Raw genomic sequence first — 12,331 nt, forward strand, 5'->3', positions numbered from 1 at the left:
TACAGTTTCTGTGCATTAAATCGGGGTCTGGATGGCCAATTAAAGAACAAGCAGCCAAGCAAGCCTTCCTACTCCAGTGTCCCGTGGGTTGTACAATGCAGTTTGTAGGCAGATTGTGTAAGGATCCTGGCCTTACTGATAACTCACTCTATGACCTTGGGCAAATTATTTAACCTCTGTCAGCCTCAGTTTCATTCTTCAATAAAATAGAGATTAAAAATTGTTTCTCTGGCTGATGAGGTAGGTCGTTGGATGACGAACTGGCCTCCAACCTTCAGGGCCTGCTTTTAGTCCCTGAAGAAACTCACTGCTAAAAGTTGTCCCTAACATCTGCACATGTGCTTTGCCGCCAGCACCCACCCACACACCTTCACACACAAAGTAATAAAAATAAAATTAGTGCCCTCCCACATCAGTCAACAATCAAGAAAATGCTACAAACATGCCTACTGGCCAGGCTGATAGAAACAGTCCCTCATTGAGCCCCCTTCTTCCCAGGTGTATGAAGTTGACAACCAGCGCTAACCATCACACTAAGCTTTTAAGTAGTTTTTATGTAAACTCTTCTTACCTTACCAGCTCTTCCAAGTTAGGTAGAAATAGTTATTTTGTTAGTAGTAATTTCTAGCAGTGATTAGAAGTTTACTCTAATATGTTCCAAGACTTGTCATAAATACCTTATATTCTACTCATAAAAACAGTGATTACCACTATTAATCCTTTGTCTATGGAAGAGAGAGGACTGCAGAAATTAAATAATGTTTTAGGTTGTAAGTCTGATCTTCAAATTAAACTTCCTTCTTTCTCTCTTCCTTTCTTTCTTGTTTCTAAAGTAAAAATGGCTTATTCATGGCACAGTACATAAGAGGCAAAGTGTCTCATATCACAGACAGCATATCCAACTCCCTGGAATATTCATTTCTTTGGCCTAAAGGAAAGAATGAAGGGAAAGCCAGGCAATGCTAACGCAGTTAAGATGGGGAATGGGTCTCTATTGTCATCTTCTCAGGGTAAAACTTAGGGGTCCATTAGTGGCAAGTCGATTCTCTAGCTTGTTAGGTGGGGGCACAGCTGGGCCACTTCTGGGTCCTCACCACACGGGTACAGCAGTGCCTGCTGTCATCCTTGGTATCTTGCTGAATGTCGCAGTACAGGGACTTACCATACTTCCTCTTGAATTCAAGACTGATTTTCAGCATGTCCACTTCACTTTGGGAGACCATGATGCTAATTCATGATGTTCTTCATGGAGTCAGACAACTGATCAGCAAAGTAAGGTGGCTTGTCCTGAGTGTGCTGGTCCAGGTTCAGGGAGGCATTTTCCACCTCTCCTTTGGCCTCCTTGATGTTCTCCCACACATCATAAGGGCTGTAGCTCTTACACCTTTTGAATATTTTCTAGAGGTGGCATACAGTGGTCTCAGTCATGATGTTTATCCACTTGGGAGCATCAGTTCCATTTGTCATCACCCCAGCATCATAGAGCTCCCAAGTATCCTGGTCAGTCAGGTTTGTCACCAACTAAACTATCCTCTGCTCTTCTGTCCTTTCGGAAGTTACCAGATGTGTTGGAAATGATGTTCTCCAGAGTGGTCTTGTATGTCTCCTAACACACCCTGTTAATCTCCCGCCGCTCCAGGTTGGTTCTCAAGATGATCTCAGTGAGGGAGTCCTCATCAGTCCCTGGGCCCCTCATAGATGCTTTCAGTTCCAAAGCATCAATACTGTGCAGGTGTCTCCAGTAGGGCCCAAAATCACCGTCTCCAGGTGGACAGATAAGGCTGACCTCAGCGCTGATAGGCAAAGACAGTGTCTTGTCTCTGCACATTGCTGTGGTTAGTCAGAATGTTGATAGTGATGACCTCATCCATTCGTTTGGTCTTGCGAGCTGTCTCAAGGTTCAGAGTATCCCTCTCGACACCAAAGTTGGTGTAGGCTTTGACTGACCATAGGCACTTGGGTGTGTGATCACCCTCCAAGCTGAGCTTGTACAGGGTTTTATAGACAGTAGATGCTTTTTGTAAAAATATGAGCCAGGCACCAACCGAGCCCTGAGAGTTGTCTCTAAAAACAAAATTCTTAACTAAGCATAGTGCTGCTAATCTGTAATCCCAGCACTCAGAGGCTGAGGCAGGAGAGTCTGTAGACACAGCAGGCTGAAAAGATGAGTGGCCAGCTTTCTGATCCTAAATGGGAGGGATGGCTTGGGTATGTTTGACCTAGCCATGTCATTGCCTGTTTAGGGATTTAGACTATGAATCCATCCTGGAGCCAGGTTCCGTTCTTAAAAAAATATTGTTACTTGGTGTGGGAGAATTGCCTGTATTCTGTCAATCATGTATTTTAATAAAACGCTGATTGGCCAGGCAGGCAGTATAGGCGGGAAAGCCAGACAGGAAGTAAGGGTGGAGCAAAGAGACTGGGAGTATTCTAGGACGCAGGAAGCTCCCTCTCCATTCCTGTCCAGACCACCAAAGAGGCAAGATGTAAGCTGCCCAGCTGAGAAAGGTACTGAGCCGTGTGGCTAACGTAGATAAGGATAATGGGGTAACATAAGTTACAAGGACTAATAAGAAGCCTGACCTAATGGGCCAATCAGTTTATAATCTTATGGAGTCCTGTGTGTGATTTTTCCTTGGGACTTGCCAGCTGTGGGGTACTGGGCGGGAACAAATACCCAAACAAGTTGGCCTTCATGCTACAGTTACTCAGTTGCCTAGACCTGTCTTCAAAGGTGGTAGAATGACATCAAGCCAACCAAACCCCTGGTTTTGAAAGTGGAAGAATGTTCACTGCAAGTCAGAGGTTCTTGGCAGACAAAACTACTATATAACATTCTTATTGTATTGTCTTTTTTATAACTCAGAATCTTAGATGGAGGAAAGCTTAGCTTAGTAAAAAACAGTCCTGTCTCCTGCAGGGACCTTGTCTGACATTCAGCAGACTCAGAGGGTAATAGAGAGTTGGTTCTGGTGGAGGTTTCTTTTATGTGCATCCTGCTATCCAGTATACATGGCCTGTCCTCACTTAATGTGCTGACTCAGTCACAGGCCCATTGGTGCCAGACAGAGTCTAAACCTTTTGATGGTTGGGTGGGAACTAAAGGAACACCTGCCAAAGACCCTTGTACAGTCAGGTGAAAGCCTCCATTGCAAGAGCACTCTCATGAGGCTGTGGTCCAAATGTCCAAATGTTTTATATATCTCTCTGTTTATCTTTTTCTTTTTTGGAGACAGGGTTTTGAGCCTGTCCTGGAACTCAGTTGGTAGACCAAGCTGGACTCGAACTCACAGAGATCCGTCTGCCTCTGCCTTCCAAGTGCTAGGATTGAAGACATGTGCCACCACCACCCGGTCCAAATTTTCTCTCTCTCTCTTTTTTTTTCCATCCTTAAACATGTTAGTCTTCCCTTCTTTGTCGAAGCAGCCTCCTTGTTTATCGGATCAGTTTTCATTTGTCATGTTTTTTTGTACTCTGACCAGATATGTTGCTGAAAGTCAGTAAGAATTGTCTCTTGTGAAGACTGCCTTTCATCTCTTTTTTTTTTTATCCCCCTTTGAGCTGTTCTGAGACAGGGACTCACTGTGTATCCCTGGTTGGCTTTACACTGCGACCAGGCTGGCCTCGAACTCCCCGAGATCTGCCTCCCTCTGACTCCTGAGTGCCAGAGCACCTGACTCACATCTTTTTAGCTGGCTAATTCTTGTGCTGTGAATTGGCTATATTCCATCTCCATATATGGTTGAAATCTTTTCTCTTTCCACAGCCATCCCTTCCCGTGCTCTACACCCTATCCAGCCAGGCCACACATGAAGCTGTCCATCTACTTTGCAGGATGTTGGTCTTTGATCCAGTAAGTAGTATTTACTTTTATCTTTTTTTTTTATTTCTGTAATTTTGTGTGTTGACTGTTGTGCTTGCATGTATGTCTGTGCACCACATGTATGCTTGGTGCTCTCAAAGGTCAGAAGAGGGAGTCAGATGGCTGTGAGCTACGAAGTGGGTGCTAGAATCTGAATCCTGGTCATCTGTTAGAACAACAAGCCATTGCTCCAGCCCCTAGTTTTAGATTTATTAAATAAATTTTAAAATAGTTTTCTAAGAAGCATCCTGGCTTTGAGTAGACTGTCATGATGACTGGAATGACAGGCTCCAGCCCCTGCTGTGTTCCCCAGGCTAACCTATTACCTGGACATTCGAGCACTGGTGCTCAGATGGAAGCAGAGCTTAGGCAGAGACCTAGAAGATGTTACCATCTTTATGATCCTACTGTTTATAAAAGGGTTTGACACCAACGTTAAACAAAAGGGGGAAATTTTGATTGTTTGAGAAATCACCCACTGTGTGGCATGTGGAAATGTTTGCTCTTTGGGTTGAGGGCCGTAACTTTCCTAAACCTCTTTTCTGGGCTTGACATGGGCTACAAACTGCTCTGTGATGTCTGCCGTTTATTTGTTCATTCATCCAAAGATTATTTATCATTCATATCTGTGGCAGTAATTATTGTCAACAAAGATGAAAATGGAAGCTTTTAAAAAAGAAAATGTACTTGATAAGATACAAAGGAATCACTAAATACAACAAGTTTTTAAAGAATTCTTTTTTTAAAAAAATCCACAAACTTATGGATAGTAAGTTTACCTTGGTCTGTGGTGAGAAGAGAGCATCTTTCTCATGTAATAATCAGATCCACATGACTAGGTAGGTCCACTAGGGGGCTGGGTGTGGCTGCACTTGGCCGACAGATCTCTGTGAGTTCAAGGCAAGCCTGGTGTGAGTTCCAGGACAGCCAGGGCTTTGTCAGAGAGAGAGAGAGAAAAAAATTAGGAACAAAATTGTTGGGTTTGAACCAGTCTCACTGGCAGGGTGAAGTTGGGGTTTCAAGGTCCTCTTAGCCATGTGGTAAATCCCATGAGCCCTTGGGATAGTGAGATGATTGAGCCCTTGGGATAGTGAGATGATTTAGCTTGTGGCTTTAGGAACTAGAAAGCCTGAGGTTGTATGAATTGCTACGCATCCTGTGATCAAGGCAGTGAGTCATCTTGCCCTGTCTCCCATGGAGCCCATCCTTGAGTCCTGTAAGAGCCACTTCTCCAGAGTTCACTGAACACTGAGGATGGATGGTTTTCCTTTATTTTTTATTTTTTTCTTTTTTGCTGGAGTTTGAAGTGTATGGGTCAGTAAGCCTGGTGCTCTGGTTAACTGTTGGAATTGGAAGACCTCAAAAGCCAGAAGATAGGCTACTGCTGCTGCTGGTCTCAATCTGACATTCACACCCTCCAACCCCTCTGCTAACCCTCAGCCCAGATGATCGCATCTCCTAAATGCTGACACTTCAAAGTGTGTCCTGTTGTCTAAAACGCAAAGCATTGCATATTTAAATGTCATGGTATTTGTCATTTGGGGCCCTGTGCACATCTCTCTCAAGGTAGGAACTTCCCAGATTTTCAGAAGGACATTTCAAAGTGACAGTTGTTATTCTGAGTCTACTCAGTCTCCTGTCACCCACCCCTAAATTCAGCTGTCCCTCTTTACCCAGAATGTTCTGTACATCGAGTATAAGCTACGTCATGTAATTCAGTCTGTGAAAGACTCTACATGGGCAGCCATGCTCATCTGTAGTGTTGATGTGCTGGTCTCTGAATTTGATTTCAGTCAAAAAGAATTTCCGCTAAGGATGCCTTAGCCCACCCCTACCTAGATGAAGGGCGGCTGAGATACCACACGTGTATGTGTAAGTGCTGCTTCTCCACCTCGACGGGAAGAGTCTACACCAGTGACTTTGAGCCTGTCACCAACCCCAAATTTGATGATACCTTTGAGAAGAACCTCAGCTCTGTCCGACAGGTTAAAGGTGAGTGCCTTTTGTCATCCAGTCAGACACAGTGACCAGGGACATCTTTGATTACACAGCAGTGATCCAGAGTCAGGATCTTGCCAAAGCTGACCAATGTCTATTTTAGCTTTGCATGTAACTGTCTGTGCAGAGCATGTGTGTGCAGTGAATATGAGTTAGCATTATTTCCAGGGGAATGAAAACTCAGTTTCTGTTCCAAGTTGTAATGAGTGTGACCAGAATATATCATATCTGTATTCACAGTGTCACTTTAGTAAATAAAATGTATTAGACTTCGTTATGTAACATTTGATGAGTTTTTGTTTTGTTTTAAAGTAAAAGAGTCTGCTAAAGAGAATGGTGATGAGAAAGGGAATTTGAAAATTTACTCATACAGTTACACTGAGGATTCTCACTGGGGTAGAGGGTTGAGGGGATCCCCTATAATGCTGTGCACGCAGACTCTCCCCACTAGCGGAGCTTCCAACCTGGGCAGCGCCTCTGGGGAAGTTTTTGTCTGTTTTTAGCAACAACCATCATTTCGGCCCCAGAAAAGCAGAACTTGGTTGGGACTGATAGAGGATGTGCGTGTGAGTTAACTAACCCAGCAGGCCGCTACTTTAGCTGGGAATCCACACTTCCAGCCTGTGTGTTGGCAGTGGTGTGGACAGTGTTTGTTTTCTCCGCAGAAATTATCCACCAGTTCATTTTGGAACAGCAGAAAGGAAACAGAGTGCCTCTCTGCATCAACCCGCAGTCTGCTGCCTTTAAGAGCTTTATTAGGTAACTGTCTGCACAGCTCGCACCTCAGAACTAGAGGAGGGTGCTGTGATTTTGTTCTTCAGCATGGTTTGGGTGTTTTGGGGTTTTTTGTTTTGTTTTGTTTTAACTATTTTGTGTATGTGTATGTAGTGGGAGTCAGTTCTCTCTACATGAACCGTGTGTATTCTGGGGATCAAACCTAGGTCATCAGGGTTGGTAGGAAACACTGTTTCTTGCTAAGCTGTCTTGCTGGCCCTATTTTTTGTTTGCTTGTTTGTTGTTTTTTGTTTTGTTTTGTTTGAGACAGGGTTTTTTCTGTTTAACAGCTCTAGCTGTTCTGGTATAAGGTTTGCCGACCAGGCTGACCTCTGTCTCAGAGAGATCCGCCTGCCTCTGCCTCCAGAGTCCTGGGGTTAAAGGTGTGGGCCACCACCGCCCACCTATTTTTTTTTTTAAGAATACAGATTTTAGACATGGTGTCACATGCCTGTCATCCTGTTGTAGTGGGCCTCTTGCTTGTTCCCAGCTGCTCAGCCCTGAAATAATCACACAGAAACCATATTACTTGCAATTCTGTTTGGCCAATTGCTTAAGTGTATTTCTGACTAACTCATATCTTAAATTGACCCATTTCCATTAATCTGTGTATCCCCATGTGGCTGTGGCTTACCGGGTAAAGTTCCGGTGGGGCTACATGGTTTCTCCTTGACTCTGCCTTTCTTTCTCCCAGCATTCAGTTTAGTTTTCCCCACCTAGCTCTACTCTGCCCTCTCAAGCCAAGCCAGTTTCTTTTTTCATCAAACAATAAAAGCAACACATAGATAGAAGGACCTCCCATATCATCATCCCAGCACTTGAGAAGTGGAGTCAAGAAGGGAGTTCAAGGTCAGCCAGGGCTACACAGTGAGTTCAAGCATAGGCAACATGAAGCCACAGCTCAAAAAAAAAGGTTCAATAGGAAGTTCAATAGTAAGTCTCTGTCTTCATCCTGGAACTGACTCCTATTGTGAGTTTAGCAATTTTGTTTTTTCCCAGAGAACTATGCTGCTCGGTTGTAGGGTGGGGGTGGGTCTCTGCAGCAGCAGTAAAAGTCCTGCCACCTTCCCATCTTCTTTTTTTGTTATAATTTTTTTATTCTTTATGTGCGTTGATGTTTTGCCTGCATTTACGTCTGTATGTTGGTGTCAGATTTTAGAATTATAGACAATTGTTAGCTCTGCCATGTGGGCGCTGAAAATTGTCCCCAGGTCCTCGGGAGTAGCAGTCAGTGCTCTTAACCGCTGAGCCATCTCTCTAGCACCCCCTTCCCATCTTCTTGATAACACAGCCAAGGGTGCTGGGAGTGGGCTTGATCTTTATTATTTATTTATTGGTTTGTTAGTTTATTTGGTCAATTTGATCTGGGTCTTCACCAGGTGAGCCCAAGCCAGCCTTGTTCTTGATCCTCCTGCCTAGGCAGGCAGGCATGTACTCCACCTGACTCCCTCTTTGTTTAATTGTGTTTACATGTTTTGTCTTGTTTCATTGTTTCTTTGAGACAGGCTCTCACCTTGTAGCCCAGGCTGTTGTCCTATTCATCTTCCTGTCTCAGTCTCCTGTGTCAATAAGCCTGAATGGGTTGCTTGGGGGTTGGGTACAGGGGCAAACAGGTAGATGACTCTTATCTAGAGGAACATCTGGGATGCTTGTTGGAGAACTGTGAGTTCACTCTGGATTCTAGCAAGCGTCATTCTGTCTTTCCCTTGTTTCCAGTGGGAAGACAGAAGCCACTTTAACAATGTGGGGAGATTTTAATCCTAGGGATTGCTAGCCAGGAGAAGACATCTAACTTCTAAAATAATACAAAATTAGCTTTGGGGATGAGGGGGTGGGGTCTCAAAGTAGCAAATGGAAAAGGCAGCAACCCTGTATGCACCAATAGAGGAAAAAAACAAGGAAGAAATTGAACTCAGAGGTCCCCTGCCCAGGAGCCTTTTTGAAGGGGGTCTGCATCTTCTGGAGCATACAGCATTAGTGGGGAGGAGATGTACCAAGGTGGGCAGAACTGGCCCATCAGAAAGGCTCAGAGAAACTTACAGAAGCATGAAGGGAAGCTGTTGCCTGGTGCTCCAGCCTGCAGCGCCCTCCTGCGCCCTCTGTTGGCAAATATTAATATGAAGCCAGGTAGCAAAGAACCACAAGCTGTGGTGGATTTGAGTTTCGGGCCCTGTCCGCATCCCACTCCTACCCCTACCCCTGGCCTTTCTCTCTTTTTTTTTTCCCCACTCCCTACTCTTTTCTTTTCCCACACTGAAATAGGGCCTTCCCTGCATTGAAGTTTCTGAACCAAACTCAAAAATTGTGTCTGAAATTAGTAAGATCGGTTGCCTTTCATTCCTTCCATTTTTTTTTTTTTTGCCACGTAGAAAGCTGGCATTAACTTGCATCCTGATTTTTCTGTGATTTTAAATTACATTGTTTAATATTTTCCCAGAAGAGAGAACACCCAGGAGATTAGGTGTTCTAGCACCTTCCAGGTGCTAGTCATTGTTCTCCTGGGCTCTGGGCGGGAGAGTGATTACCGTTCCTTTCTAATAAGCAACCCTAGACTCTGAGACTAACTAATACCAGGTCTGTGATAACAATGCTGGACCCTGGCTCATGTGCACCAGTAATGCCCCTGAGAGAGTGCTCACGAGGCCCCTTCTCATAGGCCCTCTCTAGCTGACACTGCTTTGAGAGGTTCTTCTTAAGGGGATTTTCCTGATTGAATATGGATAACGTTGTTTATGATAGCTACCCTTTGCTTTACATCGTGAGTAGACTCCATGGAAAGCATTGTGCATGTATTTTCCATAGAGGTGTCTACGGACGGGATCCCCCTAAATAAGATGGCCCTCTTCTGTTCCTGTAAACCACTGAAGATAACAGATCTCTAAATGAATGTTGGCAACCAACTCAATGGGGAGAAGTTAAAGCAACAGAAACAAAAAGTGCAGACATGTTCCTGGGCGCTCAGTGGAGCCGCCCTCTCACCCCTGAGGTGCCGCTGATTGTGGGCTCTCACTTTTCTTCCAGTTCCACCGTTGCTCAGCCGTCTGAGATGCCGCCGTCTCCTCTGGTGTGGGAGTGACAGTGGAAGACACTGTACTACTGAAGATGTAATGTAGCTTTCACTGGAGTCTGGGATTTGCAATTCTGGAGGGTTAATCATGCTTGTACTGTAATTTTACTAATGAAGTTTTAAATTAACAACCACTACTTGTATGATATGAATAATATTTAGAAATGTTACTAGACTTTTAATCTTGTAAAGTGGTTGTGCTTTTAGAAGAAAAAAAAATATTTTACCCAGAGTTGCACATGGTTAAAGAATTCGGTGCAGCTGTTATGGCTCGACTCAGAACAAACGAGAATTGAACCAAATTTGGTTTTGTTTTTCTTTTCTTTTTTTATGAAGTGAGATTATTCACATGTACACACACACACACACACACACACACACACACAAATAGTCATACATTTTGATATTTGAGCCATTCCTAAAGATTTAGGGTTTTCTAAAACTAAAGAGTCTAGAAAGCTTGCCTGTGACCAATCATGGAGCCACGGGAGCTGATCGTGGCTGCACCTGGGGGAGGCTGCGGGAGGGGCATGCCACCTAATGATCAAGCCCTATCACTGGCTTCTCATTAGAGCCGCGCTGGTGATGTGTGCTGTCTGACCTCCAATGTCGTACGTAGAGAGACTGAATCTGACTAGGAGAGACTAACCCTGTTTTCCTTACCCAGTATAAATATATATATATATATATATATTTAATCTATTTTTATTAGAAGTTTTTCTGCTCTTTCTTACATAAAAAGAAAAAAGACCCAAGCATGCATCCTTCATGTGTGTAAATAATTCATCTCTGGGCTAATTTCAAAAGAATCCCAACACTGCTGTATAGAAAGAACTAGCTTGCACATTTTAGGTCTGTGAAATCCTGTGAGACTTTTCCTGCACTGGACAGTGAAAAATAATAAATAAAAGACAAAAAGAAATTTTAAAAAAAAATTAAAGCCACAAAGGCACATAGGGAATCCTGTCAAATGTGTTTGTGTCCTTAGGCAGAGCTGTGGGAGTCTTGAAATGTCACAGTAGTAAATAGCTTTCTGCTTTTCGACAAATTCTTTTTCCTGCTGGAACACTGAACTCTGTGCATATGTAAATACGAACACCACTCGAAGGCCTCTACCTCCTGGAGTTACACAACCTGGCTTGTTTACCTCCACACGCTGATGATGACTATTTTTTTTTTAAGTTCAATGTGGAGACTTGAAACTTGAATGTCCCTTCCGACTTTTATATTAAAAATAAAAAGACAAGAAAATCGAAGAGCGTTTTTCACCTGTACAAGGAGTCCTAATGGATCGTCTTAAAACTGGTCTAGGAAAAGCTTGGTGTGTGTTATGGACAATTAACTGTTAAAGTTATTGTAAGTTATCTGTATTTAGCAGAGTATTTTCATCTTGAGATCTGAGCTGAATTTGAAGACTATTAAGTTATGTTTGGAAGTTTTAACTTCAATGAAGTAATTATTTGCTGTGAAAGAAACAAACATTGAATTACTAAACAAAGATGGTGCAATATCTTTGTTTTTGTTTTTGTTTTTGTTTTTTTATGAGGCTCCTGAGAATCAACCCAACTGAAGCATTTCAATTCACTTGAATGAGAAACGTGTTTAGTATCAAAAGAGCCCGAGAAGACACTGGTATGAAAGGTACAATCTCAGAGGTTGGTCAGTTACCGTGGCACACTTTCTGGTCACTTTGTACAATGTAGATTTGAAGTACAGTGGTGAAAACATTAAATGTGACATTTGAAAACGATATGTCGCTGTCTTACTTCCACCCCCCCCCCCCCGCCCCATCTCACTCACTCTCACACACTCACACACACACACACACACACACACACCCTGTTGTTTCTCTTCAGTGCAGCCTTTGCTCTGACTTCCACTCTTAGCTTTGCAGAAACTGCTTGTTTGTTTATAATACTTCCCAAGAATGTATTGGAAGCTCAGTTAAATGACACCAGAGACCGCATGATCTAAATATGTACAATAGAAATATGTTGTTTTCATGTGGTATCTTCCCCTAATATATTGGAACTGAACACATTAAATAAAAGTAGGTGGCTATGGGTAAGCAGACTAGTGAGACACATGACTTTCCCTCCTCCTTTCTGTCCCCTGTCCCTAGAAGCCCTAGACACTAAAGAGGAAGTTGGGACTTTGTGGCGGTATAATTCAGACCAGAAACCAGACTGCCTAACCTTCCCATACATGTCCTGAGGCTGGAGAAAATAATACCATCATGTTCTTTTTGCCCATGCTGGCTGTGAACTCCGTGTGTGGCCAAGGATTACTACCCCACCCCTGAGACAAGGTCTCTCTGTGTAGTAGCCCTGGAACAGAAATCCACCTGCCTCTGCCTCCTGAGTGCTGGGATTAAAGGCGTGCGCTGCCCATCTGACTCTGCAAAGATTACTTTAAATTTTTGATCCTCTTGTCTTTGCTTCCCAAGGTCAGTGCTGGGGGTAGAGCCCAGGGTTTTGCACATGATAGACACTCTGCCAGCTAAACTACACTCCTGGCCCATGCTGTAATGCATTATTAGATCTAAAAGTGGTATTTGCATCCTCCCTTTTTGTACTGCTGTGGCTCAAACCTAGGGCTTCAAGCATTTTTGACAAAGGGTCAAGCTGAGT

The 12,331-nt window shown here is 43.6% G+C and overlaps 1 protein-coding gene and 1 pseudogene across 1 annotated transcript in view; one reads left to right on the forward strand and one right to left on the reverse strand.

The window, feature by feature from the left end:
* Nlk (nemo like kinase) overlaps nt 1-11,451 on the forward strand; it is a 128,335-nt gene extending 116,884 nt beyond the window's left edge. Inside the window, exons 8-11 of the mRNA XM_085695453.2 lie at nt 3,767-3,853; nt 5,656-5,854; nt 6,526-6,619; nt 9,656-11,451. Of these exons, the coding sequence (XP_085551579.1) occupies nt 3,767-3,853; nt 5,656-5,854; nt 6,526-6,619; nt 9,656-9,710 (435 nt within the window). The 3' untranslated portion in view covers nt 9,711-11,451. The remainder of the gene's footprint in view (nt 1-3,766; nt 3,854-5,655; nt 5,855-6,525; nt 6,620-9,655) is intronic.
* Nucleotides 1,048-2,697, reverse strand: LOC146893153 (annexin A2 pseudogene; annotated as a pseudogene).
* Nucleotides 11,452-12,331: the final 880 nt, after the last annotated feature.

Source organism: Myodes glareolus, chromosome 9 (genome assembly GCF_982192425.1).
Source record: "Myodes glareolus chromosome 9, mMyoGla1.1, whole genome shotgun sequence".
Classification (NCBI taxonomy): domain Eukaryota; kingdom Metazoa; phylum Chordata; class Mammalia; order Rodentia; family Cricetidae; genus Myodes; species Myodes glareolus.